We start from the raw sequence: 27826 nt of genomic DNA on the forward strand, positions 1-27826 counted from the left end.
CCTTTGTCAAAGCTGGGACTCCTCGTGCTTGTGAGACATTTTTGCTCCAAAATGACACTTGATTCGCTGTTTGGCCACCTTTTTGTGGCTGGTCACATGGATCTCCTGAGTGTGGATATGAAGTGGATAGGTTCTGTTGTCCTTTCTCCCCCTCAGGATTTCTCTGTGATTCATCCTGGTTTTATGCTTCTAACATGCATAGAATACGTTTCCCCAAAGTCAAATCTTTGGACTATAATAGATCTGAAAATACTTAATGATTCCAAACCCAATACTGTCACTCAAGAGTACTACTTTTGGAAAGTTTAATCTTAGTTTTCAAGTGGATGGAATTTTTCTCCTCCCTGGTGTGATGGTAATGGCAGGAATCATGACAAAACAAGATGAGAATGGGGGAGAAATATCTAATTCTTGATGTGGAAAAAGAACATCCTCAATTTTCCCCCCAAGCCCTAAATCGTGGACTGATCTAATTATTGTGTAGTGGCTAACTTATTTCCATGCATCTGCATCTCACCGTATTAATTGCCAATGCACCTTTCCTCCAGTGAGAAAATAGGTGGCTTAAAACCGATAGATAAAACAGAGTGGGTACTTGTTAGTTACAGTTTTGTGCCTGTGCCAGCCATCACACAACTGCTGCACAAGGTTTTTGCACAGTCAATGACCACTATATTCTTCAACTTTTCATTCATGCAGCTCCATGTTAAAAAAACTGCCTGCTCTCGGACCAGCTCACTCAGCACCTGAATTCGTCAACACTTTCCTTTCGAGCTAATGGATATTTGACTTGCATACTTCTGCCAGATCACTTTGCACAGTGGGACAGCGACACTGGATACATTTGTGCTGACATGGACGCCTGAATCATATGGCTGTTAGCTTGCTTTCTTAGTGCTGACTGATTTCAGCATTTAATGACATGCTACCAGCCTCTGCAGTTTGGTTTGCTTTTTAGTGCAAAGGAAAATGCTTGTGAAAGTGGGCAGTGCTGACCAGTCAATCCATTAATGTGGTGGGAAGTTTCTCACTGACAGCAATTGAGACTAAAATACCTCCATTCCCAGCAAGTATTGAATAGCGACTTGAGATTCTCACTGGTGAATAGTGAGTGACCTATTTACATTAATTAGCATCTCATTAACATCCTCATTAATGTATAATCTCAGTTCATTAATGCACAATTTCCCATTCTCCTATTTGCCAGATAGAAAATCGTTAGTGACAATTGCCAACATGAAAGAGCAGGTATCTTCCCTTCACTTGCTCCTCTAGAACTCCTCCAGCCACCAACATTTCAGGGTAGACTCTGTTGGTAACATAATCTATGCCCCCAATCCAGTTGGACATTCAGGTCTCCTTTTGCAGTGGGGATGCCAGTTATCCTCAGCCCATTAAATCTCTGCAAATAAAACTAACTGTGTAGGGCAGCTGCTGACTGCCAGCGCTTTTAAAAGGTTGTGTGCAGCAGGTCCTACCAGTACCAGTACCACTACCTGTGGCAGCTGCATTGTTGGGATGACTTTGGGAAGATAGTGCACAAAATCTTGCTATAGTTCAGAGAGGTACTCTCCACGAAATTTGTCAAGAATGGTGCTTAGTCACTTCCAGCTCATTGTCCTGCTTCTCTCATGTTTGTCTGTGATTTCTACCCCCCCCCCCCCCCACCCCCCTGTATCTGCTTCCACACACTTTTTAAAACCCTCCTCCAAAGGAGGATCTTCTAAAAGATCTGAAAAAGACAAATCAGAAATCCTATGACAATCGGTCTGTCATGCATTGTGATTGCAGTAATATCCATATTAACATCCATAATAACAGGATCCAACTAACCTGTGAAGGTCATTAATAAAATTGTCTATGGATTCTCTTGGAATTTGAACTTGTCTTTTAAGTCATGCTGTTTGTTCTCAGGTTAAAGTAATTTTCAAATACTTTAATTTTATAATTCTATAATTCTTCTAATTCAACTTTAAATTTTTTCTGCACTAAGTTACTGCTTCCTGCTCTAGAAATCTTTTTTTTTCTCTTGTGAAACTCTGGTGTCTTTAAAATTTAGAACCTTAAAGTACCTTAACAATATTCCTCTAGTAAAAGTTTTGAAATTCTTTTAAACAGTTCAAAGCTTGCTGTGGTTGGTTTGTTTGCCGAGCTGGTTCGTTAGTTTGCAGACATTTCATTACCCTGCTGGATAACATCATCAGTGCAGCCTCTGATGAAGTGCTGTTGCGTTTTCCCACCTGGTATTTCAACTCTGGGGTCCGCTGGTTGCCTCATTTCTGGTTTTTCTTTGCAGTAGTGTATATATATAGGGTCTAATTTGACTTGTTTATTGATGGCCTTCTTGGTGGAGAATCAAGCTTCTCGAAATTTCCATGCTTGTCTCTGTTTGGCCTGTCCTCGGATCCTGATGTTGACCCAACCGAACTGATGCTTCTCCATATCCATGTGAATGAAGACACACGTGTGAAATTGGCCACAAGAATGCATGAACACCAACTAGCAAGAAAAACACATAACTAGTACTCACTTGTCTCCATTCACATGGATAAGGAGGACCACCTGTTTGGTTGGGACAACATCAGGATCCTAGAACAGGCCAAACAGAGACTACACAGGAAATTCATGAGGCCTGGTTGTCCACCAAGAAGGCTATCAGTAAACACTTAAAATTACACCCTATATCTTCGCCACTGTGAAGAAATACCAGAAATGAGGTAACCAATGAACCCTAGAGTTTAAATAACAGATGGGAAAACACAACAGCACTTCATTGGAAGATAATAAAATGTGAGGCTGGATGAACACAGCAGGCCAAGCAGCATCTCAGGAGCACAAAAGCTGACGTTTCGGGCCTAGACCCTTCATCAGAGAGGGGGATGGGGGGAGGGAACTGGAATAAATAGGGAGAGAGGGGGAGGCGGACCGAAGATGGAGAGTAAAGAAGATAGGTGGAGAGGGTGTAGGTGGAGAGCTAGGGAGGGGATAGGTCAGTCCAGGGAAGACGGACAGGTCAAGGAGGTGGGATGAGGTTAGTAGGTAGCTGGGGGTGCGGCTTGGGGTGGGAGGAAGGGATGGGTGAGAGGAAGAACCGGTTAGGGAGGCAGAGACAGGTTGGACTGGTTTTGGGATGCAGTGGGTGGGGGGGAAGAGCTGGGCTGGTTGTGTGGTGCAGTGGGGGGAGGGGATGAACTGGGCTGGTTTAGGAATGCAGTAGGGGAAGGGGAGATTTTGAAACTGGTGAAGTCCACATTGATGCCATATGGCTGCAGGGTTCCCAGGCGGAATATGAGTTGCTGTTCCTGCAACCTTCGGGTGCCACCCGAAGGTTGCAGGAACAGCAACTCATATTCCGCCTGGGAACCCTGCAGCCATATGGCATCAATGTGGACTTCACCAGTTTCAAAATCTCCCCTTCCCCTACTGCATCCCTAAACCAGCCCAGTTCATCCCCTCCCCCCACTGCACCACACAACCAGCCCAGCTCTTCCCCCCCACCCACTGCATCCCAAAACCAGTCCAACCTGTCTCTGCCTCCCTAACCGGTTCTTCCTCTCACCCATCCCTTCCTCCCACCCCAAGCCGCACCCCCAGCTACCTACTAACCTCATCCCACCTCCTTGACCTGTCCGTCTTCCCTGGACTGACCTATCCCCTCCCTAGCTCTCCACCTACACCCTCTCCACCTATCTTCTTTACTCTCCATCTTCGGTCCGCCTCCCCCTCTCTCCCTATTTATTCCAGTTCCCTCCCCCCATCCCCCTCTCTGATGAAGGGTCTAGGCCCGAAACGTCAGCTTTTGTGCTCCTGAGATGCTGCTTGGCCTGCTGTGTTCATCCAGCCTCACATTTTATTATCTTGGAATCTCCAGCATCTGCAGTTCCCATTATCTCAGCACTTCATTGGAGGCCACACTGATGACGTTACCCAGCAGGATAATGAAATGTCAGCGAACTAACGAACCAGTTCAGCGAGTGAACCGACCACAGCTTCCACAACCCGAGCTACAAATCTACTCACGAACCTTAGTTCAGAGCTTGTAAATACTGTTCCAAACTTTCTTACAAAGCATTCATATAACATTCCTAGTTTTTCCAATGAAAGCCAAGGAATTCCTGCCTTTTTCAATTCTTGGAAAAATGTTTTACCTTTTTAAACAATATGAAGAACTCCAAGCTTCTATTCTTGGGATAACTTGCACATTTTCAAGGAAAAAGTAGTGTACTTGGGCGCTTTCCACCATAAACATATTTCTTTTTACATAAGTTTTTTTCTTGCATCTTAACTTTATTACTTGCCTCAACCTTTATTTTGTAGTGGACCTGTGACGTTCAAAGTTGTTTCCCATATTTTCAACTAAATTTTGCAACTGTATTTTATCCGACACCTATTCATGACTGCAGCAATGCAAGTTTTACCAGCAAGCTTTCCTGTTTTAGTTTTCCTGTCTCTTAGCAAGTGTTTTACCATGTTTAGGTATGTTTTGTGTTCTTTTCTATAAAGTGTCTAACTTAACTACTGGAATCCGTAATATCACTTGATTCTGGGTGGAATCCTAACTCGGGTTTGCTCATCTCTGACTCAGTGTGACAGTGTGTAACACACATAACTGCTCTGCATTTCTCTCCCTCAAGCTTGTATTTCACTTTAGAGTTCAGCTACAGTGTTCTTACAGCCACCATCTGCCTGTGCTGACTAACGTCTGTTGAAACACTTTAATCTGTTCAGTGAATAGCTGAACATTTCTTAAAGTGGAACTGTTCTTAAAGTGTTAACTCAATTTGTTTGCAAAAACAACATTTTTTTCTCCAGATCTTTTGTTTTTTTTTCTGTCGGTACCATCTAGACTTTATACCACATGTTTACCATTGCCAGTATGTGTTATTAGTCACTGATTCCCACCACTAACACTGACACAGGCTGAAAATTAAGAAAGTGGGAGGGTGGATTGCTCATCCTTCCCAGAAGTAAAATTGGCTCAAAGCCAGTTAATGAATTGGAACCTTGTATTGCAGCCATTGGGTGCTGCAGTTGGGCTAAAATAACCATTTGCAAGATATTTGCCCCTTACTTAAGAGGAAGTCCCACTTTGCTGACCATTGGCAGGTACCTCTAGCAGTACTGGTGGCACTGAGAGCTCAGTTGTGGTTGTGTTAGTACTGTAGGCAAGCCAAGGTAGGTTTGGGATACTGGGTTGGAAAGTGTTTGGATGGGTTTGTAGGGGGTAGGGGTGTGTAGATAGGTTTTTCAGAGCAGGCAGGTGGGAAATAAAGTAGATACTGTCTTCAGGGAAGGTGCTCCCAATGCATAAAGAGCACCCCTGAAGTATACCACCTTTTTTTCTGTTTCTTTATAAATTTCTTGTGCAAACAGGAATCCCTTTCCCATTCTCCTGTCTACATGATTGTATTTTGGGTGGACAGTGGTGTAACTGCATCAGAGCTCAACTGACTCTTGATTTATGTTTTTACATAGACCTCCTCTGCATCATGGAGGTGAGCTTGGCGGTGGTCATGAAAGCGGTGAGTTAACCACCAAGCCAATGTTATGTATCCATTTACTGATACCACACCCAACAGGCATTACAAAAAAATCCAGCTCCATGTTGTAGTGAACACCATGTCTGGGTGAGAACTGATGACAGCTTTTGGTTGTGGAAGAGTACTGCTACCCATCGTCCCTCTTGTGTGATTGTGAAGGGTTGTTCAGGAATCTGCAGTGGAGAACAAGCCAAGAGTAAGTTTTGGCAGAGCAGTTCTTGTCCTTAGAAAACTAGATGTGGTTTACTACATGACAGTAACTACATACTGTTAAATATATTACTAACGAGGGGAAGTGAAGACATGCCTATCACCATTAAGAGGCCATGCCAGAGTTTAGCTAACTGATGGTCAACCCAAAGGCCAAGGGATGACAACAGACTGAGCAAGATCAGCATTGCTCAAACATTGAGTCTTTCAGTGCTCAATGCAGCACTTATTAACAGCAGAATTTTATTATTTAACCAGCTCTCCAATGACCTCACCTTCACCAGGTTTCGTCTCCACTCTTTGCCCTTCCAAACAGTTCCAGCACCCCTCCCCCCATCCTTGAAGCATGTGAAGGCAACATTGCTATGTGCTGTGAGATTTACAAATGGTTTCATGATTATTTCTTACGACAGTATTCAGAATGAAATGAAAAGTGCATTAATTTTGAATAGAATTGTGATTTTGTAAGATATAGTGACCAGAAGAAATTAATTCCCTGTAAAGCATTTCTGCATGTTAGAGAAGTGAAATTGAATTAGAATAACTGATGCCAATGCCTGAATATTCTTCCCCGACTGTAAATTCTATATTCCTATGTCATTTCAGGTTAAAAACTAGAGTAAGCTTTCTCTTTATTTATCCACTAACCCAGGAAATTGCTTAAGTCTTTGTGCCACATATTGAAAGATGTTGAGCTCATGCCAACAGTTCTCATCTTGGTGAAATCCCAGTTGCAATGTGTTATCAAAAGAAAGGTGACAAGTAGAGTGTAGCTATTTTGCCTGAGGGTGCCTAACTGTTAACTCAGTTACAAAATGACAATGACAGATGGTTAATGTTGCTGCAGACCAGGCAGCCAGTGTTGCATAGTGGTGATGCAGGAATAATTGAATAGTCTTCAGTGTGCAGTGATAACTTGGGTGTCAGAGGGCTTCTGATGAATGGAAATTTAATCGAGGGACACATGAATACATAACCCAGTGAATTATGCCTTTGGAACAGTTTGGGATTTAAGCTGAAAGTTGAACTGACGGACCTTTGTGAAGGAAATAGCTAACCCGTTTGTTGAACTTTGAACAAATACTTTATTCTGAAATGAGTTCCCCTTTCCTTATTAAATTGGTCAATCCTAATGTATCAAGCACGATTGGTACTGATGTGTCACTTTGAATCCCTTTTATGTTTGGGGTTAAAATCTTCGTAACCTTTTTAAAATTTTAACAAATCTTGATGGAATGAGTAATTAATTAATACAAGAGATTTTTAATATTCTCAATGTATTAGTTCTCAGTTTTTTTTAACAAAGGCTTCAGCAAAATGCTTAAAAATAAAATCTTTGCTTCTTTTTCTGTCCAGACAGTTCAAGATCTTTGAAAGTTAGGAATAGGAGCGTTTCTTTGAGCTTTCTGCAGCTTTGATCTCTACTAGTAGCTGCATCAAGGACATCTTATATTGTATTTGAGTTGTACCACCATTGAGGCTTTGTTGATATGGGTATATCTATCGTGAGATTAACACTTTCTGTGATGGGTTGAGAGCGTTGGCATGAGGTTATGATTGAAGGAAAGCATTGTACCTAATAGTGCCAAATATTCCCCTTACTCGAACCAACAAGAATGAATTACTGGAAAAGAGAATTTTGTACTGCCATTAATTAGCACAGAATTTGCCCAGGACTTTTTCAAAGCAGACTGTGTTTACAGAATTGCAAAATTATTATGGCACAGGAGGAGGTCCCTTGGCCCATTGTGTCTGCACTGGCTGTCCAAATAAGTATAACAACTGAGGCCCATTTTCTTGCCTTTTCCTTGAATTTCACTAATGATTTCCATTCAAATAAATACCAAATGCTGGAACAAAAACAGAAGTTGCTAGAAAAGCTCAGTTCTGAGGAAGGGTTACTGGACCTGAAATGTTAACTCTGATTTTTTTCTTCACAGATGCCGCCAGACCTGCTGAGTTTTTCCAACAACTTCGGTTTTTGTTCCTGATTTACAGCATCCATAGTTCTTTCATTTTTTAAATAACAAATGCTCTTTTGAATGCTTCAATTGAACTTGCCTCTTTAACACATCCAGATGGTGCATTATTTTGTCTTGTTATGATTTGTGAATATGTGATACATAATTTAAATCAACCACTTTGAGATTTTTACATTTTAATGTGAAACTACGAGTAAATTAATAATGTTTGAGTATTTTAATAATCACAGCGTCACTTGTGTAGTATTCAATTTAGAGCATATTTTCTACAGGGAAAGATTTCAAAAACAGTTTGAGAAAATAATTTTAGATGTATTGAGTTACTGCTTATTAATATGTGGTGGTAACAATTTAATGAAAATTGACAGTTTTCAATTTTTGTGTGGAGTTTCACAGCAGGGAGCACACCAAAGAAAACTCTACCAGGACTTGCTGAAAAATTACAATCGCTTGGAGCGTCCTGTACTGAATGATTCACAGCCGCTCACTGTTGATCTTGGGGTGACCTTAATACAGATAATTGATGTGGTGAGTTGTAGATTAATAATTACATTGGTGTTTAAACCTGTCGTCACACATTATATAGTCAACTTCCATGACCAACCATCTTACACTTGAAATCGATAATGGTGGAAGTTGTCAAAATCAGTCTTGTTCAGATGCTTTAACTTTAACTTTTGAGTCAGAAGACAATGGTTCCAAATCTAACCGGAAGGCTAGGCTAGAGACTCCGTCTACTGCTGCAGAGTAGTGCTGAAGGAGTGTTAGAGTTTGGCATGTGATTTTTTATTAATCTATCTGATGCAGAGCTGGGAGCTTTTTTCTTATCCTGGCCACATTGTGCCTTCAAACAACAGCACTAATGGAGTTTTGAGCTCTGATTCTTGCAGTTCAGACTTTAACCATAACACATTTAGGCCAGACATCCATTCAGCATAGGATGAGATATGATGGTGTGCAATTAGCCACATGTAATGAAGATGCTGGAGCAAAGAGCTGCCCATGAGTTCAGCAACCCTCAGTATAGTTTGGGATATGACTATTGGCAGTCAGATCTATATAGCCCATCTGATCACAGCTTTAACTGCCTGTACCAAAGGAGATGACAAGTTATTAGTTTGTAAAGATTACATGCAAACAGCCCAGTCTTTGGCATTTTCTGTCACAAGAATCTAAGGCTCATCTGCTGGATGTGAAAATTCATACTTTGTCACACAGGTTTGCTCTCCTGATGTCATGTAGTTAGCGAATGTTGTTCTGTATGAGTATGAGGAGCTTCACAGTGCATCTCCCCATTGTTACACATCTGACCTCAATTCTGACATTGGCTATTAAAAGTAGAAAATTGTTCCATCTCAAAAGGTCACTTCCTTCCCTTAATGAATAACATCCCCCATGAACACCTGTGGCCTTGTCTAAGTCTAATTCTATCAAATCACATCTGTCAGGGTTCAGGTCTGCTTTTGTACATCACTGATACCAGCCCATGTCTCAATGGTTGAACTGCGTTCATTTCTGGAAGATCATTACTTCAGGAAGGAATGTGCTCTTAACCTGAACAATGTCTGCCATAATTAAAGTATTTAAATGAAGGCCTCAATTTTTCCAACCAAGAAATGTGTTAAACCCAGTCCCTGATTTGTATAAATGGCCATTAAAATACTATTTTCTTCACCTGCAAAAATTTAGTTGCAGAATTTCAGTGAACCATAATTGAATTTGCAGTTAGTTATCTCTTGATTGGTTGGGAAGCCTGTCAATCTGATCATCAAAGTCTAAATTAAATAAGTGCATTTACTAATGCAGGTTTGTGAAGGATTACTCTGCTGGTGGTTCCAAGGAACTTCAGACAATGAATTTTGCAGAAATTTTATCAAGTAATTTGAGCAATTTTTCCAAAAGGCTTTTATTCATATTTTACAGAAATAAGCCCGAATGACACCTGGGTTAATACAGTAAGCTTCCAATTAGTGTTTAAAGATGTCATTATCAAATCGTGAGTTGGAAATATTACAAAAAAAATCAATCTGTAGGTTGGAATGTAGGGGATGCTTGTTGCAATATGGGACTGATCAGGTTGTGCTACAGCAACAGAGTCTTTCTACTGAGCAAAGATAATTCTTCTCAATCATAACCAGTGTTAATTCTAGGGATTCTAGGTGTTTAGTATGGACTTTGTCATGCTTGATGTGAGTACCATGGCTAGTTTGCTTTTTGAGCATTCTGGGTCAATTTCAGGTTCTCTCACCATTTGGTGACTACACATATGCTCATCAGGGCTTTCTTTTATTCATCCATGAGAATGGGTGCCACTGACAAGGCCAACATTTGTTGCCCATCCAAAATTGTACAGAAGGCAAGTAAAAGTCAACCACATTGCTGTGGTTCTGGAATGACACCTAGACCAGACTGGGTAAGGATGGCAGTTTGCTTCCTTAAAGGGTGTTAGTGACCCAGGTGGATTTTTACTCTACTTACTGTTTTCTATTTATTGGCTGCCACTTGTGTTCTCTAGCATCCTTAGTTTGGCCTTACCATGGAGTTAGGCTTTCAAACTCTCTTCTGGACAGCCGCACTCTTCATTGACATGGTATTATCTTTCTGTTACTGAATACAGCTCTGTATTGCAGTGTCTTACTCCTGCTCCATTGCAAGTTTGTCTCTGATCTGTTCTCCTCTGCTGATATTGAACATACATCATCTTCCACATATTACTTTTTACAATGCAGAAAGCTTTCTGTTGATGTAAAGAAAAGCAGGTAATGCTGGAAAATGGAAATATTATGCAACAGAAGAAACAAAGATGGATAGAAAATACTGAGTCTACAGTTTGGGTGATGGAATATTCAGAAAGCCTGGTAACATCTATGGAAAGAGAACAGTGAACTCTCTTTCTAACCCCACAGATGCTGCCAGGCCATTTCCAGAATTTTGTATTGATATAAACTTTCAGCTTTGGCATCAATTTTACATCGTGTCTGGGCCATTATGGTCAGGTGCCCATGTGTATCAACTCTATTCAAATCCACTATGCATTTATCTTGAATTGACAGTAATAGGAAATTTGGCAAAGAACCAACATAGCATGGAATCCACTTAGAATTGCTTCAGTGCCCATTACTTACCAAGAGTAGTAACTTAGATTTAAGATACATGATGTTTTATGAATGTGCTAAAAAAAAGCCAAGGAATGTCATGCATTAGAAGTCCTGATGAACTAATGGTTGAAATATTACAGTAAGTATTAGTAATTCGCCCCGGTGCTTTTCACAGATATTCAGACACAGGGTTGGGATTTCATATCCCCTGGAGGCAAGCACAGAAGTATTTTTCAGGAAAAGCTATTTCCTGTGCCTTTCTGACCCCATGGACCCCAACGATTGTATTCACAATTCAGGAAGATCTTGCAGGTCAGATGTTTGTGCAGATCATTGGGAAAGTCAAGTTGGGAAAAATCCTGAATTGCTAGCTCCTTTATAAGTTTGCTCCCTCACCCCAAAACCTGATAGATATTCCATCTTGGAGGAGGAAGCAGAATGAAGCTGAACCCTCCACTTCTGGAGGCCCTTTGTAGGCAGGAGACCATTGTGCTAGGCTGGTTAAAAGCCCTGCCTTTGTTCCTGGGATCTTGACCCATTTGTATGCAGTGCTGCTAGGCTCTCCACCACTCACTCATTACAGCCCTGCAGCTCCTCCACTTTCTTGTTCACTCATATGTCCCATAGCCCCTCTAGCCCCTGCTGCTTTCATATGCCACCCATTACCATGTTAAAATATTTGGTTAACAAATAAGGAGGAATCTTGCCAGAGGCTAGGATTACTGAGGCAAGTAACTCACCTCCTGACTCCCTAAAGCCTGTTCACCATCTACAAGGCTCAAGTCAGGGCTTTGATCAAATGTAGCTGCATAAAACCTCAGAGCTTGACATCATTCAGGACAAAGCAGCTGGTTTGATTGGCATCACATTCACAAATGTTCATTCCCTCTACCACTGACATTCAGTAGCAGCATTGTGTACCATTCACAAGATGCACTGATTTGCATTGCCCAAATTTAGCTTTGCTTGTACATGTGAATATATTGCTGACTGTGGAACTGTATATAACTTTCAACATTTAGATTTTGCAATTTTTAAGTTTCATTGGGAAACAAAAATTGACAAAAACTTTGATTAGATTTCTGCGTTTTTGCAAGTGATTTCAAATATGCTATGGTGCAAAAAGGCTGAAATATCACTTTAAGTAAGAAGATCTCATTCTGCCGTAAGATCAGATCATCATTATCACTTAAAAATAATACCATCAGAAGGTGTTCTGGTAACTGGAATCACAGCAAAACAATCCTCTGTTTAACATTGATATACTGAAATATCTGGTCATTAGTCTCAGAGGAGCAAAGCAGTAATTGATCAGATATACCATGGTTTATCAACTGTATTGATGAGATAGAGAGAGCAGTTGATTAGTGTATGGGTGACCAAATCAGCACAGACATGATGGACTATACTGCCATCTCCTCTACTCCAGTTTCCTCAATTCTACATTCTGGTACATTCTGATCATTCTGCCAAAAAGCTATTTTTTTCTTAGCAGCCCCTCAAGATTGAGGAAGACTTGCTTCCACCCAAGTTCAATGAGTTCTAGTATGGCCAATATATCCAACGTTCAATTTGCAGACCAACTCTCATGTCGGGCAAGTGGTAGTTGAGGAGTTGGGTAGCCAAATTTGTGGGCTCTCACTAATGCCTCAACTTCTCTTCTATGAGTTTCTAGGTGTGTTCCAGGACATTCCAAGTGTACTTCTCCCTTTTAGTCAGTCAGAAATCAGAGTCTCTATTGGTTTAAAAGAATTTTTTACTTATTCAGAGAATCTTTAAGGACATCCCTAAAGCATTTAAGTTCTGCACTTGGGAGTCTCCTATTTAACATGCTAAGTAGAACAATCACTTCAGGAGTCAAGCATGTGAGTTATGTGTCCCACCAAGAGGAGGTAGATTAAAACGATTAGCACCTCAATGGTGGGCAAGTTCTGTTAAGAGAGAGGATGCTACTGTTGGATCATATTTCTAACCCGAGGATTTGTGAAGGCACTTTGGGTAATACTTCTCCAGTGCTTTGGGGTGTAATTGCTTCAAATCTCTGAAGCGTGTAGGAGAGCTAGTTTACCAAGTGTCTGTAATTCCCATGCTCTTTGTTTTAGGGACTTCGATGACCTACAGCAAAAATCCATTATGGATGTTTTAGCGGTGCTCTTGCTTTGTAAATTTCAGCTCACCCAGTTTGTGGTTAGCAGCTTAAACAGTGGCTCACCAGCATGATTCCAGCCACACTCAGATGGAGTCTTTAAATATATCACTACTGATGATAAATAATCACAAAATGTTCAAAAATTGTAATTGTGCAATAATGCAAGTGTGTTAAAACTCCATCTCCATTTTTCAGACCTAGCACCCTTGTAGAAATGTGCATTGATCTCTTCACAAAATATTTTTCAGCAGGGGTAAAAAAGGAACTGGAGTATAATGGACAGAAATATCTAATGATGATGCCATGGATCGTGCTACTGTGCCATCAGGAGCACAGGATAGACAAGAGTCCAGAGAGGAGTATGTAAGGGAGCAGAAGATAGATACAGTATCAGAGAGCTGTATTCAGTTTTATATATACACATACAAGTGTAAGTGAAAAGTCTGCAGTTCTGAAGACAATGAAAGAGCCCTAATCCAGTGTAAGAATAACTAGAGATGCTCGAGACTAAGAATAATGCCAGGATAGTCCATGAAAAACAGAATAGCCTTCAAGTGTACAAGTATTGTTATGACTCACCCAGGGTAGTGTACTGGAAATCAAGCCCTGCTTGTGCCACAGCTGTCACAAAAATTCAGGAGTTTGGAAAAGGAGCACAGAATTCCCAATTTCTGTGTTTGACACCCAGGAAGATAGAAAACAGGGAACAGTTTTCTGTGCTTAACAAGAACTAAGTGTTACAAATAAATAGATTCTAGCTACAGATTAATAATACTCAACCATCAACATATATTACCGCCAGTTAAAATTCTAACTTTCATTTAGAACTCCTTAAAAAAGAGTTAAAATTATTGGTGGCTGGAAAGCTAAAAGGCTGTTCAATAGCCTTCATCATAGGGTTTGCCGATGGTTCTCTAGGTACTTTCACTTGCTTGTATGAGCCACATGGTGGCTCGAATACAACTAACAGCATGAGGCAGAACAATAATTAGCAGCATCATTAAATCTGAAGTTTTGTTGTTTGGTGATAATTTTATGCATGCAAAGAAACTAGAAAACCATGTAGTATCAATATTTATATTTGATAAACAATTATGAGCTGTGCAAATTGAATGTTGTAACTGCTAACAGTGAGTTGTATTTACATAGGATGATGAACAAGTGCTATACCACTTCACCGGAGTGTATAATTTGACACCAACCACATCAAGGAGACATTAAAAATTCAGGTGGTAAAAAGTTTGATCAGTTAGAAAAGTTTTGTAGCTTGAAGTAGATGGAAGACATTAAGAGTGAGAGCTGTTCTTACCTGCACTTCTCTGCTCTTTACTCATCATTCACCAACCATTTCCTTTAAGATTATTTATTAAAACCCTTTTAGAAGGTAATATTGAGTCAGCTTCCACCCCTCACAATTGTCAAGAGATGTTTTAATACTTTGTTTTTCTCATTGAACCTAAATAGGTTGTCGTCTGAAGGCCATAGCATCTTTGATCATCAAACATTTATTTCTCATTTGGTTAAATGAAATTTCAGCACAGATTGATCCTTAATGAAATATTCCTCTTTGTGGTTTGTCTATGGGAGACAAATAGCAGAATTTGGCAAGGGGCAGCACTTCGAGGTTTATTGTGTGTGGAAAATGTTTCATGCACCACAATTATTTTTATAAATGTGCATCCTTTATATGTAAACATACCATTTCTTGAATCCACTGTGATCCCAAGCTTCAAGCAGAATGCAATAATGTAGAAAAAGGAGCAGGAGTAAAGCATATGTTTTGATCTCAGATTTAACTACCAGACGAATCATTTCCCAGTCAAAAATCTGGCTTGATATATGTTTTCATTTTAAGAAGGTGGTCTCTCACTGAAACATAAATATGCAATGCTGCAGATTTTGTCTTAACAATAAACCAGGCGTTTAGTACAAAATAACGGAATTGGATCGTCCAAACTATCTGCTTATGTAACAATTCAAAGATTTTAAGCACATAGTGAAGGCACCATTCCATTAATCCAAAAACACTCCTTTATACGTTGAAAAAGAACAAAATATCTTTCGTATATTACCCAAAGCACCCCGGTATAATTCTCAAAGAACCCCTGGAACAATTCCCAAAGCACTAGTTGCAGTTCCCAACATACTTCCCAACAATGTGGAAGCTTCAAAATCTCCACTCCCCCCTACCTCATCCTAACACCAGCCTAGTTTTTCCCCACCTCCCTAACCTGTCCTTCCTGCCACCTATCCCCTCCTCCCACCTCAAGCCCCACCCCCATCTACCTACTAACCTCATCCCGCCCCATTGACCTGTCCGTCCTACCTGGACTGACCAATCTCCTCTCTACCTCCCCATCTACACTCACCTTTACTGGCTCCATCCTTGCCTCTTTGACCTGTCTGTCTCCTCTCCACCTATCTTCTCCTCTATCCATCTTCTGTCCACCTCTCCCTCTCTCCCTATCTATTTCAGTACCCCCTTCCCCTCCCCCCATTTCTGAAGAAGGTTTTAGACCTGAAACATCAGCTTTCCTGCTCCTCTGATGCTGCTTGGCCTGCTGTGTTCATCCAGCTCTACTCAATGTTTCAGCACTGTTCATTTCTAGCATGGTTCCTTGATTACGCTGAATTACAGTTTCCTTGCTTCTCATTAGAAAAGGAATGTGAGGTGCATTATGATTTAACCGGTGATATGTTTCAAACAACAGCAGCTACTTAAGTAGGCTGCAATTTGCAGAGTTTGTCATTTTGCAAGTTATGATGAGTTAATTAACATTCTCCATTTTCCAGTTCCAAAAAAGTCACATGAGTAAGCAGATAGTGCCAGAAAATGTTATTGAATTAGAAGATCAGCCATGAGTGGGGAAGCAAATTCGATCAGCAGGAAGACCTATTCCTGCTCCTATTTCCTAACTTTTTAAGGCCATTTGCTGTGTGAACAAAGCAAATGAGTATTTCTTTGAGATAGGATTGAAAACATGAGGAGAAAAAACATCTTTTCTGTTCAAAAGACTTATGTAAGAGTCAGAGATTCTTTCCCCTAATGAGCACTGCTGCTGCCTTTTATGTTGAGCTGTTAATGAATGGATGAATTCCAGCTTTGAACTCTGCTGCAAATCCATTAAAATCAGCTTGAAGCCATATGAACCAGCTGCCCCTTACTCCTCTACTTCTCAGCTAGGCTTCCTCTCTTTGAAAGAAATACTGCATATGGAAGGAAGGAAGAAGTGTTGTGTATTTTGTTATTAACGCAGGAACCCATTCCACTGTTTTGACTTCAGCAATGCTGCTGACAAGAACCAGTGGGCATCACAGATATTTCAGTCAGTATATTGTGGTAATTGTAATGAGGTCAGCCAGTTGGATCTCTTTCAATGCAAGTTCCCTGATTGGACCAGACTAACAACCCCAATCAGTGAGCCGTGTCTGACAGATAAAGAGGAGGGCTACAGATTTTGACACATTTGGTGTTAATTCTGATGAGGCTGTGCCAGGATCAGGCATTTTCATGTGTAAATAAAGGGTGACTTGGTGACAAGATACCAGCCTCTGGGGTTATTGCACTATTATAGAAAGACATTTATATTGAACATAATGTATTGCTGAACAAAGCAACCTTTATTTATAACACAGGAACAGTATTTTAGGAAATAAAGAGCTATGAAGGTTCAATGAATTAACTATTGCTCCAGTACAGCCTAGTAGATGCAATCAAAACAGCATGCTTCAACAAAGTCTGCATCAAACCACCACTTTGAATTGTCTTTTGATTTATTCATGGGACATGAACATCATTGGCAATAAATGCTGACCAATCTCTTCTTACCTTCAACAAGTCATTGCATTTATACATTCAAAGGTTCTGTATGTGCTGTTACAACTTCATACCGATATATTTTTACCTTGTGTCTTGATTCTTGTCAAGTCACACTTTTTTTAGCCTGTTTTGAATTCAAACTCCAGTTCAAAAACTTTAATGCTTATCTAATCTTGTTGTAGCCTACAATCCTATAGAAACATAGAATCTGTATTGTGCAGATAGAGGCCACCTGGCCCAACAAGTCTGTACCAAACCTCTGAAGAGCATCCCACCCTATCCCCAAAATCCCGCATTTACCATGGGCAATCCACCCAGCCTGCACACCTCTGGACATACAGGGGAATTTAGCATGGCCAGTCCACCTAACCTGCACATCTATAGACACCATTGCAATCCTTATGTACCTTTTTTGACTTCACTTCACTCTTGAACCAAATGACTAATCTAGCTATGGGATTTCTCACTGCACAAGTGTACATATGTTTTCCCATTTGGTTTCTGTTTCTGTTTCCTCTGGCATCATGGAATATTTTTACATTGCTATAGCTCAACAGTAAACAGCAGCTCACACTCAGATCCATGTCAAACTTACATATTTTGTATGGACTGTTAGCATTCACACAAGGTACCTTAGTGCCCAGGCGTCCAATATAAACTGAGTGACTCAATTATGATACTGTTTCTTTGTTCTGAATGCCAGTCTTCACTTTCATCCTCTGTTACCAGCTGCTTTGCTTGGGTTTAAATTTTACTATACATTAATGTCACTTCCATCCTTCACCTTATGGTCAAAAGTAGTTAGTATTACATGATAAAATAAATTTTAATGATATCTAATGATGAAAGACTGTACTATTGTCCTTCATGCCTTCATGAGATTTCTCATGTTCTATGCTGGTATACACCTGTGCTCTGCAGCTACCTGGAGATGCACCTGAACTGTCACAGAGTCATAGAGATGTAAAGTAGAGAAAGAGACCCTTAAGTCCAACTCATCCATGCCGACCAGATATCCTAAAAGAGTCTAGTCCCATTTGCCAACATTTGTCCCGTTTCCCCCTGAACCCTTCCCATTCATATACCTATCCAGATGCCTTGTAAATGTTGTAACTGTACCAGCCTCCACCACTTCCTGTGGCAGCTCATTCCATACACGCACCACCCTCTGTGTGTCAAATTTGCCCCTTGTCTCCTTTTTATACCTTTTCCCTCTCACCTATGCCCTCTAGTTTTTGGACTCCCACACCGTGGGGAAAAATTCTTGTCTATTTACCCTAAATATGCCCCTAATGATTTTATAAACCTCTGTAAATTCACCCCTCAGCCTCTGACGCTCCAGGGAAAATAGCCCCAGTCCACACAGCCTCTCCCTCTAATCTTTAACCTTCCAACCCTGGCAACATCCTCATAAATCTTTTCTGAACCCTTTCAGGTTTCACAATACCCTTCCTATTGGAGGTATGCGAGAATTGCGCATAGTGTTCCAAAAGTGGTCTAACCAAAGTCTTGTACAGCCACAACATGATCTCCCAACTCCGACACTTAAAGCACTGACCAATAAAGGCAAGCATACCAAATGTATTTTCACTGTCCTATCTACCTGCGACTCCACTTTTAAGAAAATATTAGCCTGCACTCCAACTGCTTTTTGTTCAGCAACTCTCCCCAGGACCTTACCATTAAGTTTATAAGTCATGCCCTGGTTTGCCTTTCCAAAATGCAGCACTGCACATTTATCTAAATTAAACTCCATCTATCACTCCTTGGCCCATTGGCCCATCTGAACAAGATCCCATTGTACTCCAAGGTAACCTTCTTCACTATCTGTTACACCTCCAATTTTAAAGTAATCTGCAAACTTACTAAACATACCTCCCATATTTGCACCCAAATCATTTAAATAGTTGACAAAATGCAGTGGACTGGCACTGATCCTTGTGACAAATATCAGAATTGCTCGCATTTAAGGGGTAATTTTCCATAATGGTCACAGCACCAAAAAGTGTTCAATTGCCATTCCACGACACAGACTTTGATACAGTAATACTTGACCAACCTTTGCAGTCCATTTGTACTGGACTGAGTAGTAGAATGGATCAGACAGCTCCCAAATAGATCTTTTGGGTTTCCCGATTGATAGGAAGCCCTTTTGCTTTCACGCCTTCAAACTTCACAGAATTATTTGGAAAAGTCCAATATTGCATCCTCTGTTGCATGAGGGATTGAATGGGTTAATTTTTGGAACTAAGTAACACCTCCCACTGTGAGAGAGAGAGAGAGAGACAGATGGACACTCAGCAGAGAAGTGCCAACAGTTTCAATAATTGTGTTTTTGTCAGGTTGCATATAGCTCTTCAATATATATATAAATTTTCATTGTTTGAATCTAACAAATATCCATTCATCTTTCCTAGCCAGATAAATCATATTTACAGCAGTCTTCAACCTCCACTAGCTACCAACATCATCCATTCCCTAACAACAGGCTGAGACCAAACCAACATACAACCAAGATGTCACTGACCTTAACTCCCTGACACCGCTAAAACAGCCTACTTTCCTCTCCATAAACTTCTTATCTGATTCTGCTTACCTGCTGCTGAAACCTTCATTCTTGCCTTTCTTATAGCTGGACTCAACTATCCCAACTCTGGTCTCTGCTATAAACTTCAGGTCATTCAAAAATTCTGTCTATATCTTAACCTTGCAGGGAGTCCTGTTCCCCTAACAATCTGTGTACTCACTGGCTAATATTGGTCCCTGGTCAAGCAAGAGCTTGTCTTTAAAATGTGTATCCTTATTTACAAATCCCTTTCAATGTCTTGCCCTCCCTTTCTACAATATCGACCAGTGCTACCACCCTGTGTGACACATATGCTCCTCTAGTCTGGCCTCTTATGCATTCCTAAATTTATTGTTTCACTATTGGTGGTCATGTCTTCAGCTGGAAATCCCCGAATACCCTACCTGCACCTCTATCCCTCAGTCTCTTCCAAATATTCACAGCAGCACAGATGCCAGTCTTCAACCAATTCAATTCACTCGATGTGATATCAAAAAAGACATTTGGAGGCTCTCTTCTACCTCCCTTACAATCGACTGTACCTGGTGTGGCATCCTCTACATCGGGGAAACCAAGACCGCTTGGGGACCGCTTTGCAGAACACCTCTGCTCGGTTTGCAATAAACAACTGCACCTCCCAGTTGCAAACCATTTTAACTCCCCCTCCCATTCCTCAGATGACATGTCCATCATGGGCCTCCTGCAGTGCCACAATGATGCCACCTGAAGGTTGCAGGAACAGCAACCCATATTCCGCTTGGGAACCCTGCAGCCCAGTGGTATCAATGTGGACTTCACAAGCTTCAAAATCTCCCCTTCCCCCACTGCATCCTAAAACCAGCCCAGCCTGTCCCTGCCTCCCTAACCTGTTCTTCCTCTCACTTATCCCTTCCTCCCACCTCAAGCCGCACCTCCATTTCCTACCTACTAACCTCATCCCACCTCCTTGACGTGTCCGTCTTCCCTGGACTGACCTATCCCCTCCCTACCTCCCCACCTATACTCTCCTCTCCACCTATCTTGTTTTCTCTCTATCTTCGGTCCGCCTCCCCCTCTCTCCCTATTTATTCCAGAACCCTCTCCCCATCCCCCTTTCTGATGAAGGGTCTAGGCCCGAAACATCATCTTTTGTTCTCCTGAGATGCTGCTTGGTCTGCTGTGTTCATCCAGCTTCACACTTTGTTATCTTGGATTCTCCAGCATCTGCAGTTCCCATTATTTCTGATACAAAAGGAAGATGGTTGTGATTACTGAAGGCCAGCCATGTCAGCTCAAGGACATCTCTGCAAGAGTTCTCCAGGCTATGCCTTAGTCCCAATCACCTTCAGCTGCTTCATCAATCACCTTCCCTCTATCATGAGGTCCGAAGTTCATTGTTCATTGACAATTACACAATTTTCAGCATTATTTGCAACTTCTGAGACACTGAAACTGTCCAAATCCAAATGCAGTAACATCCGGGTAATATCCAGACTCAGGCTGGCCACTAACAGCAACAATCTCATCACCCAAGTGCCAAGCAATGATCATTTTCAACAAGACAGGATCTAACCATCGTCCCATGACACCCAATAATATGACCAGCCATTGAACTGAACTAGTGTATACAGCAATATGTAAATATTGTAGTCATTTTATATTTGTTATTTTAGCCAGCTGATTTCCTCCATGTTTTAGGTCATCAACTCAAACAATAAAAATCTGACAAGGACAATCTGGAGATCCAGCAAAAATAATTTGCATTCACAGAATTATTGGCACGCGGAATGTTTTGCCATGAGTACTAGCTGAGGTAAAGGCTATTAGATCTTTTAAAGGAAAATGGATAAATATTGCAAGCAGACAAAGATAGAGTGATATGGGGACAGAACAGGAAATGATATGTTTGCAGTCGCTGTGGAAATCAGATGACACAGATACCTCCTCGAGTTCTGGAAACTTCTACGTTTTAATGATCAAGAAATTAAAAACATGAAGCAGCTCCAAAATATCTTCCTGGTAAACGACAGAACTATCTGATTCGCAGTTCCAAAACAAACTTGAAATGGGAATAATTTTTAGTTTTGTACCAGGGCATTGAGTTTTTAGTCATTGTTGGTACTCATTGAGTTGGTTTGTGGATGCTGTTTGTGAAGAACAACGGCATCACAGAATCGTACAATACAGATGAGGCCAGTCTGTCCATCGTGCCTATTTCTTCAAAAGGAAATTTACAAAACCAACCCCCTGCCTTTCCACGTAATTCTCTAAACCCCTTTTCAGATAATTATTCCTCACTGATTGAAGTTGCGTCCACTACACATTCAGTCAAGGCACAGAATAAAAAATGATTTATGATTTTGAAGACCTTTACCAAGTTGCTCAACCTTCTCAGGAGGACATTAGAGAAAGAAACAATCTATTCCTTATTGCCACTCATCTTTGGAATCAAGGGAATCGTTTTTGAGTTCCAGGAAAGATATTTATATTTGTGAGACAAATGAAACATTCAAAGAAGTTTGGCGAGGAAACAGGACAGTTGGAGATGAAGTTGTAGCCTCAAGGATGATGAAAAGAGGAATGGCATGAGCATGAGCAAAGGAAAGAGAGTAGAATAGGCATTAACTATCAGCTCACGTGGGAAAAGTTGTACAATCAACAATTTGGTGAAATTGGGGAGCAGAAGGTGTGGCAAGATGAACTCAAGCAAAAAATGAGTTAAGAGGAAAAACTGGAGAAAAATGTGTATTTAGGGCTAGGAAAATGTTTTTAAGTTTTTTTCCAAGTGGGCTACCACAGAAGTGAGGAAGCCATAATAACAGGCTGCACAGCTCCAAAGTGTCAAAGCTGTCTATGCTTTTAATTATTGTAGAAGCTGATAATTGATGGTTTGTATCAGTGCTCACTTGATTCTACATCAATCCTTGTCAAATACTCCATTCTTTCAGGCTCCATCAGTTCTCATCATGGAGGACTGATACTGTTTTAGAAACAATCAGGAAATTTCACCAAGACGTGTTTGACATTTTGTGGGTTAGGTTACACCCTCATTGCAAATGTAAAATTAATCATGAAGAAATATAGCCAGGCAGTGTGACAGAACAAAAACTGACTGTGGCAGACTGTGGAATTTCAATTCAGTAAGTAAAATCCCAAAATTGAAACCACATCTCTGTAATGGCAACAATGATAACTATTAGTTCCGGTTGTCAAAATCCATTTGGTTCATTATTGCCCTTTAGCGAAGGAAATCTACCATTCTTTCTTACAAAGGATCAAGCAAAAATCCCCAACATCTAAGATACTAGACAAGACACTGGACTGTTCAAAACTTTTAAACGTAAATGTGAACTGGAATAAGTTCTGTGGAGAAGACACAAACACAACTCTCAGAACTGAGATGGCTGTCTGGAACTTGTTCAGCTTGGAATTGCAGATCATACCTCTCACAGGACAACCAACCAAAACTAACCCTTACACTTAGATTACCCAGCACTGACAATATGGGACAGTAAGAACTGCCGACGCCGGAGTCAGAGATAACACAGTGTGGAACTGGAGGTACACAGCAGGAAAGGCAGCATCAGAGGAGCAGGAAAGCTGAAGTTTCCAGTCAGGACCCTTCTTCAGAAATGGGGAGGGGGAAGAGAGCTGTGAAATAAATAGAGAGAGGAAGGGAGGGGCTGGGAGGGTAGGTGGGATGGTGATAAGTGAGTGTTGGTAGTCAGTGGTGGGGACTAGGCAGTGAAGTGGGAGGAGCAGATGGTGGGAGAGAAGATGGACAGTTAAATCAGGTCAAGGAAGCGGGGATGAGAGGGAGAGTTGATCATGGGATGAGGCTGGGGTGTGGGGAGATTTTGAAACTAATAAAGTCCACATTGAGACTGTTGGGTTGTAGGCTCCCCTAAGGTGGAATATGAGGTGCTACTCCTCCAGTTTCTGGGTAGCATCGTTGTGACACTGGAGGAGGCTCAGGATGAACACCTGGTCAGCGAGTGGGAGGGGGAATTGAAGTGGTTCACAACTGGGAGGTGTTGTCATTCGTCGTGAATACGGCAGTCCCGAGCCTCTGCTTGGCCTCATCAATGTACAGGTGGCAGTGGATGCAGCAGACCACATTAGCGGATTGGCAGGTGAACATCCGTCTGGTGTGCAATTTTTTTCGGGGCCTTAGATGGAGATGTAGGGGCAGGTGTAGCACTTCCTGCGGCTGCAGGGAAAGGTGCCGGGGGTTGTGGGGCTGGCGGGGAGTGGGGAGTGTGGAGCGGACAAGAGAGTTGCTGAGAGACCGGTCCCTACGAAAGGCAGATAGGGTTGGGTTGGGAAATATATCCTTTGTAATGGGGTCAGATTGCAGGTAGTGGAAGTGGTGGAGAATGATACATTGAATCTAGAGATTAGTGGGGTGATACATAAGGACAAAGGGGATTTCTGTCTTCGTTTTTGTTGCGGGGAGGGGATGTGAGGGCAGAGGTGCAGGAAACGCAAGAGATGCGGTCGGGAGCATTTTCAACCACTGAAGGAGGATGTTGGCTACAGAGAGACTGGGCATTCAACTTCAATACAAATCTATTCACACACTCTTTAACGATTGGGAAACCAATTGACTTTAGAAGGAAACACCAGAATCACAATGGATAACTCAGATCTGTGGGGAGATAATGGGACACTCACTGTATAACTGCCAGCGTCGATCTCACCCAGGAGAGTGGCTTTTTTCAACAACAAGCTTCTGCACAAACAGCTTCCCTACAGGCTTCCAGTCTCATGAAGCAGCTTTGGAACCAAGAACCATACAGGCTGAATCGGGAGCTAATCCAACAGCATCATCGGAACAAAGCACATCTGAAACGGGGAAGCCAACTAAGTGCTACCTGAACACAAGCTTCCAAACACGGGCCTGTTCTGAACCAAGAGAACTGATAGCAAGAACCTCAGCAACCGGACACACTTTAAAACCGTTTCAGAGATAGTAGGAACTGCAGATGCTGGAGAATCTGAGATAACAAGTGCAGAGCTGGATGGACACAGCAGGCCAAGCAGCATCAGAGGAGAAGAAGAGCTGATGTTTCGGGCCCTTCTTCAGAAAAAGGGTCTAAGCCTGAAACGTCAGCTTTCCTCCTCTTCTGCTGCTGCTTGGCATGCTGCGTTCAGCCAGCTCTACACCTTGTTATAACACTTTAAAACCGCATTTTTCTTCAGTGGTGAACTGAAACTCCTGAGACCCTAAGTTCCGACCTAACTAGCAGGTTGGGGAAGGCGGATGCTTACTCAGCACCAGCTGCTGGGGTCTTGAATCTGGGTTTGGAAACTGCCGTACATCTCTCCCTGTTACGCTCTCTCTTTTCGTCTTTCTCTCAGAATTTTCCCTTGATTTCTTTTTCCTCCTGGACTGGAGAATTGCATGTGAGAGAATCTATTTTACTGAATTTTCCTTTGCCAAGGGTCTGTTTATGGGATGTTACTTTATTGGAACATTTACTGTTTAGTAGTTATAGAGTCATAGTCATCGCATCATTCAGCATGGAAACAGACCTTTCGGTCCAAGCAGTCCATGCCGAACATAATCCCAAACTAGACTAGCCCCACCTGCCTGCTCCAAGCTCATATCCCTCCAAATATTTCTGATTCATGTACCTACCCAAGTGACTTTTAAATGCTGCAACTGTGCCCACATCCACCACTTCCTCAGGAAGTTCATTCTACATACCAACCACCCTCTGTGTAAAACATTTGCCCCTCATGTCATCTCTCCTCTCTCACCTTAAAAATGTGTCCCCTAATCTTGAAATCCCCCATCCTAAGAAAAAGACACCTACCATTAACCCTATCTACACCCGTCATGATTTTATAAACCTTTACAAGATCACCTCTCCAATGCTCCAATGAAAAAAGTCCTAGCCTATACAACCTTTCTTTAGAATTGAAACATTCCGAATCCAGCAAGATCCTGATAAATCTCTTCTGAACCCCTTTCATTTTAATAATATCCTTCCTATAACTGGGTGACCAGAACCGAATACAGAACTCCAGAAGAGACCTCAACAATGTCCTGTACAACTTCCACATGACTTCCCAACTCCTATACTCAAAGGACTGAACAATAAGGGCAAGTACATCAAGGGCCGTTTTAACCACCCTGTCAATATGTGACACAGGCTTCAAAGAAATATGTGCAGGCACCCCTAGGTCCATCTGTTTGATAACACTACCCAAGGCCGGACTATGAATTGTACAAGTCCTATACCTCATATTTATCTAGATTGAACTCCATCTGCCATTTTTCAGCCCTTTGGCCCATTTGATCAAGGTCCCTTTGTAATCTTAGAAAACCTTCTCCACTGTCCCCTATGCCAACAATTTTAAATATTTAATTATTCTATTAAGTTCTCCAACAGAGTTGTTATTCCATTTTTTTTTCTTTCTTTTATTGTATTTTAACAATTGTGTATGAATGCGAGATAGTAGGAACTGCAGATGCTGGAGAATCTGAGATAACAAAGTGTAGAGCTGGATGGACACAGCAGGCCAAGCAGCAGCAGAGGAGCAGGAAAGCTAACGTTTCGGGCTGACACCCTTCTTCAAAAAATGAGCAAGTTACTTTCCTCTAACACACCAGAAAGGCAGAAAATAAGGAGACAGCATGTTAAGAACCATTTATCCAGTTTCTGATCAAAGATACAGTGGAAACATTTTTGAAAATTTAGCAGCTGTAATGTCAAGAGTCTTGGGAACAGCAAGGTGTGTTCTTTAGTACCTAGTTTCTCAATACTAGTTCAATAGCATAACCATCACAATACCAGGGATAACAGGATGCTTGAATGAATTTTTACATATTGAAATCAAACAAGTATGTCAATTTTCTCCAACCATAGTGATTATCCTACATTTTCTTCTCCATTTTCTCTCTCACATAAAGTACCTTCTGCAATTTGATTCTGCAACCGTTTAAATATTTACTGCAGCACAGGAATACAATTACAGTTTGGTAGCAGTCATAGAAGCTGTGCATATTTCAGTGAATTATCTCTAACATATTTATTACAGGCTGCATGGAAAGAGGCTGAATGAGCCAATGGCGTATTCTGAAGGGACGTTTCATACACCACTGACAGTGACACACATTAAAAGGTCTTGAGGAAACTAAGTTAAGTGTAACAGAACATTAATAAAGTCAGAACTACCTGATTTGAACCAAACACCTCTTTCAATTTTGAGTCATTTTGAATGTGCTGACGAGAACAAAATCACAACTCATGCTTGTAAAGCACATATCTGTATAGTCATAAGGGTCAAGAAAACCAAAGAACTAAACTCACTTTTCACTTTCACCATTGCAAAAGTGACAATGCAAATCTAGTTTAGTGCAAGCTCAAATGATAAATGGTATCCTAAAGGCGCTGAAGCAAACAGATGTCATGCTGTATAAGCAGATAGAAAGGTTAGAGAACTCACAGAAACTATAATTAAAATGTTGGATTTTGTGAAGGCTTTTAAAAATTGTGTGTCCACTTATGGTAGCTAAGGAGTTTAGGGAAGGAAAAGCACAAAAGAAATCAAAGTTGTTTCTGCCACCATTATTCCAGGCAGGGACTCTGTCAAGGGTGATATACCAGAGGCTAGAGTCATGAAAAGGAGGGTGAGCTGGGTGAGAAAGATATAAAGATGAAAGGTGGGATAGAGTTACAGTGGGATCTGATGATGAAAATGAGGAAGGTAAGTGTAATATACTGAGGTGGTTTGTAAGAAAAATGAGTTGTAAAAGTAATTGAGAGGGAGGCATAGATTTTGATCTCAAAGGTGGTAGTTCAACTTGAGAAATTTCCTAGTTAGTCACACCTATCTTAGGAAGAAGGGGGCTAAATGGCAGAATCTTTATTCTAGGGAAGGGGCAAGACACTGTGTTGGAATTAGGTCCATCACACTCCTGTAAAGATCAGAGATGGCCAATAGAAGCTTCCAAGTGCCAAGGTGGAATGTTTGAAAGACTCACCTCAGTTCTTTGGAACTTTACTTCATTGCTTTCTTTGACAGTGGGCCCTCTAGCCCTTACTTATGACATGCCCTCACCCACATCACTCCATAAAACCATGCTTCATCAATGCCCTGGCCTCTTATAGCGCCTATGTCAACTCATGCCAATTCATGACTTCTGCCTATCCAAATCCTTTTCTCTTACACAGTTATGCAAACAATCCTCCAACCCCAATGTCCATTGAGATTAAATGAAATAATGTTTTAATTTTCTATTGCAGAGTTCACAATGCAAAATAATTCAGTTCTCAATTATTGAAGTCCACTCAACACATTTAAATCCCTATAAAAAAACACATAGTTTTGTAGTCAGTAGTCCACGTCAAGGCATGTTAACCCTTGATAACCTCTTAACTGTCAAACATTTCGATTCAGATCCTGAACAAAAACAGAAGTTGCTGGAAAAACTCATCAGGTCTGGCAGCATCTGTGAAGAAAAAGGTCAGAG

At 41.2% G+C, this 27826-nt stretch overlaps 1 protein-coding gene across 3 annotated transcripts in view; it reads left to right on the forward strand.

The window, feature by feature from the left end:
* chrna8 (cholinergic receptor, nicotinic, alpha 8) overlaps positions 1 to 27826 on the forward strand; it is a 186863-nt gene that overhangs the window by 41726 nt on the left and 117311 nt on the right. Inside the window, exon 2 of one of the 3 annotated variants that reach the window (XM_059644485.1) lies at positions 8121 to 8260. The exons of 1 other annotated variant lie outside the window; for it this stretch is intronic. In XM_059644485.1, coding sequence (XP_059500468.1) covers positions 8121 to 8260 — 140 coding nt within the window. The remainder of the gene's footprint in view (positions 1 to 8120; positions 8261 to 27826) is intronic. One more of the 3 variants, XM_059644486.1, reaches the window with a different exon arrangement.

This window comes from Stegostoma tigrinum, chromosome 3 (assembly GCF_030684315.1).
Source record: "Stegostoma tigrinum isolate sSteTig4 chromosome 3, sSteTig4.hap1, whole genome shotgun sequence".
Taxonomy (NCBI): domain Eukaryota; kingdom Metazoa; phylum Chordata; class Chondrichthyes; order Orectolobiformes; family Stegostomatidae; genus Stegostoma; species Stegostoma tigrinum.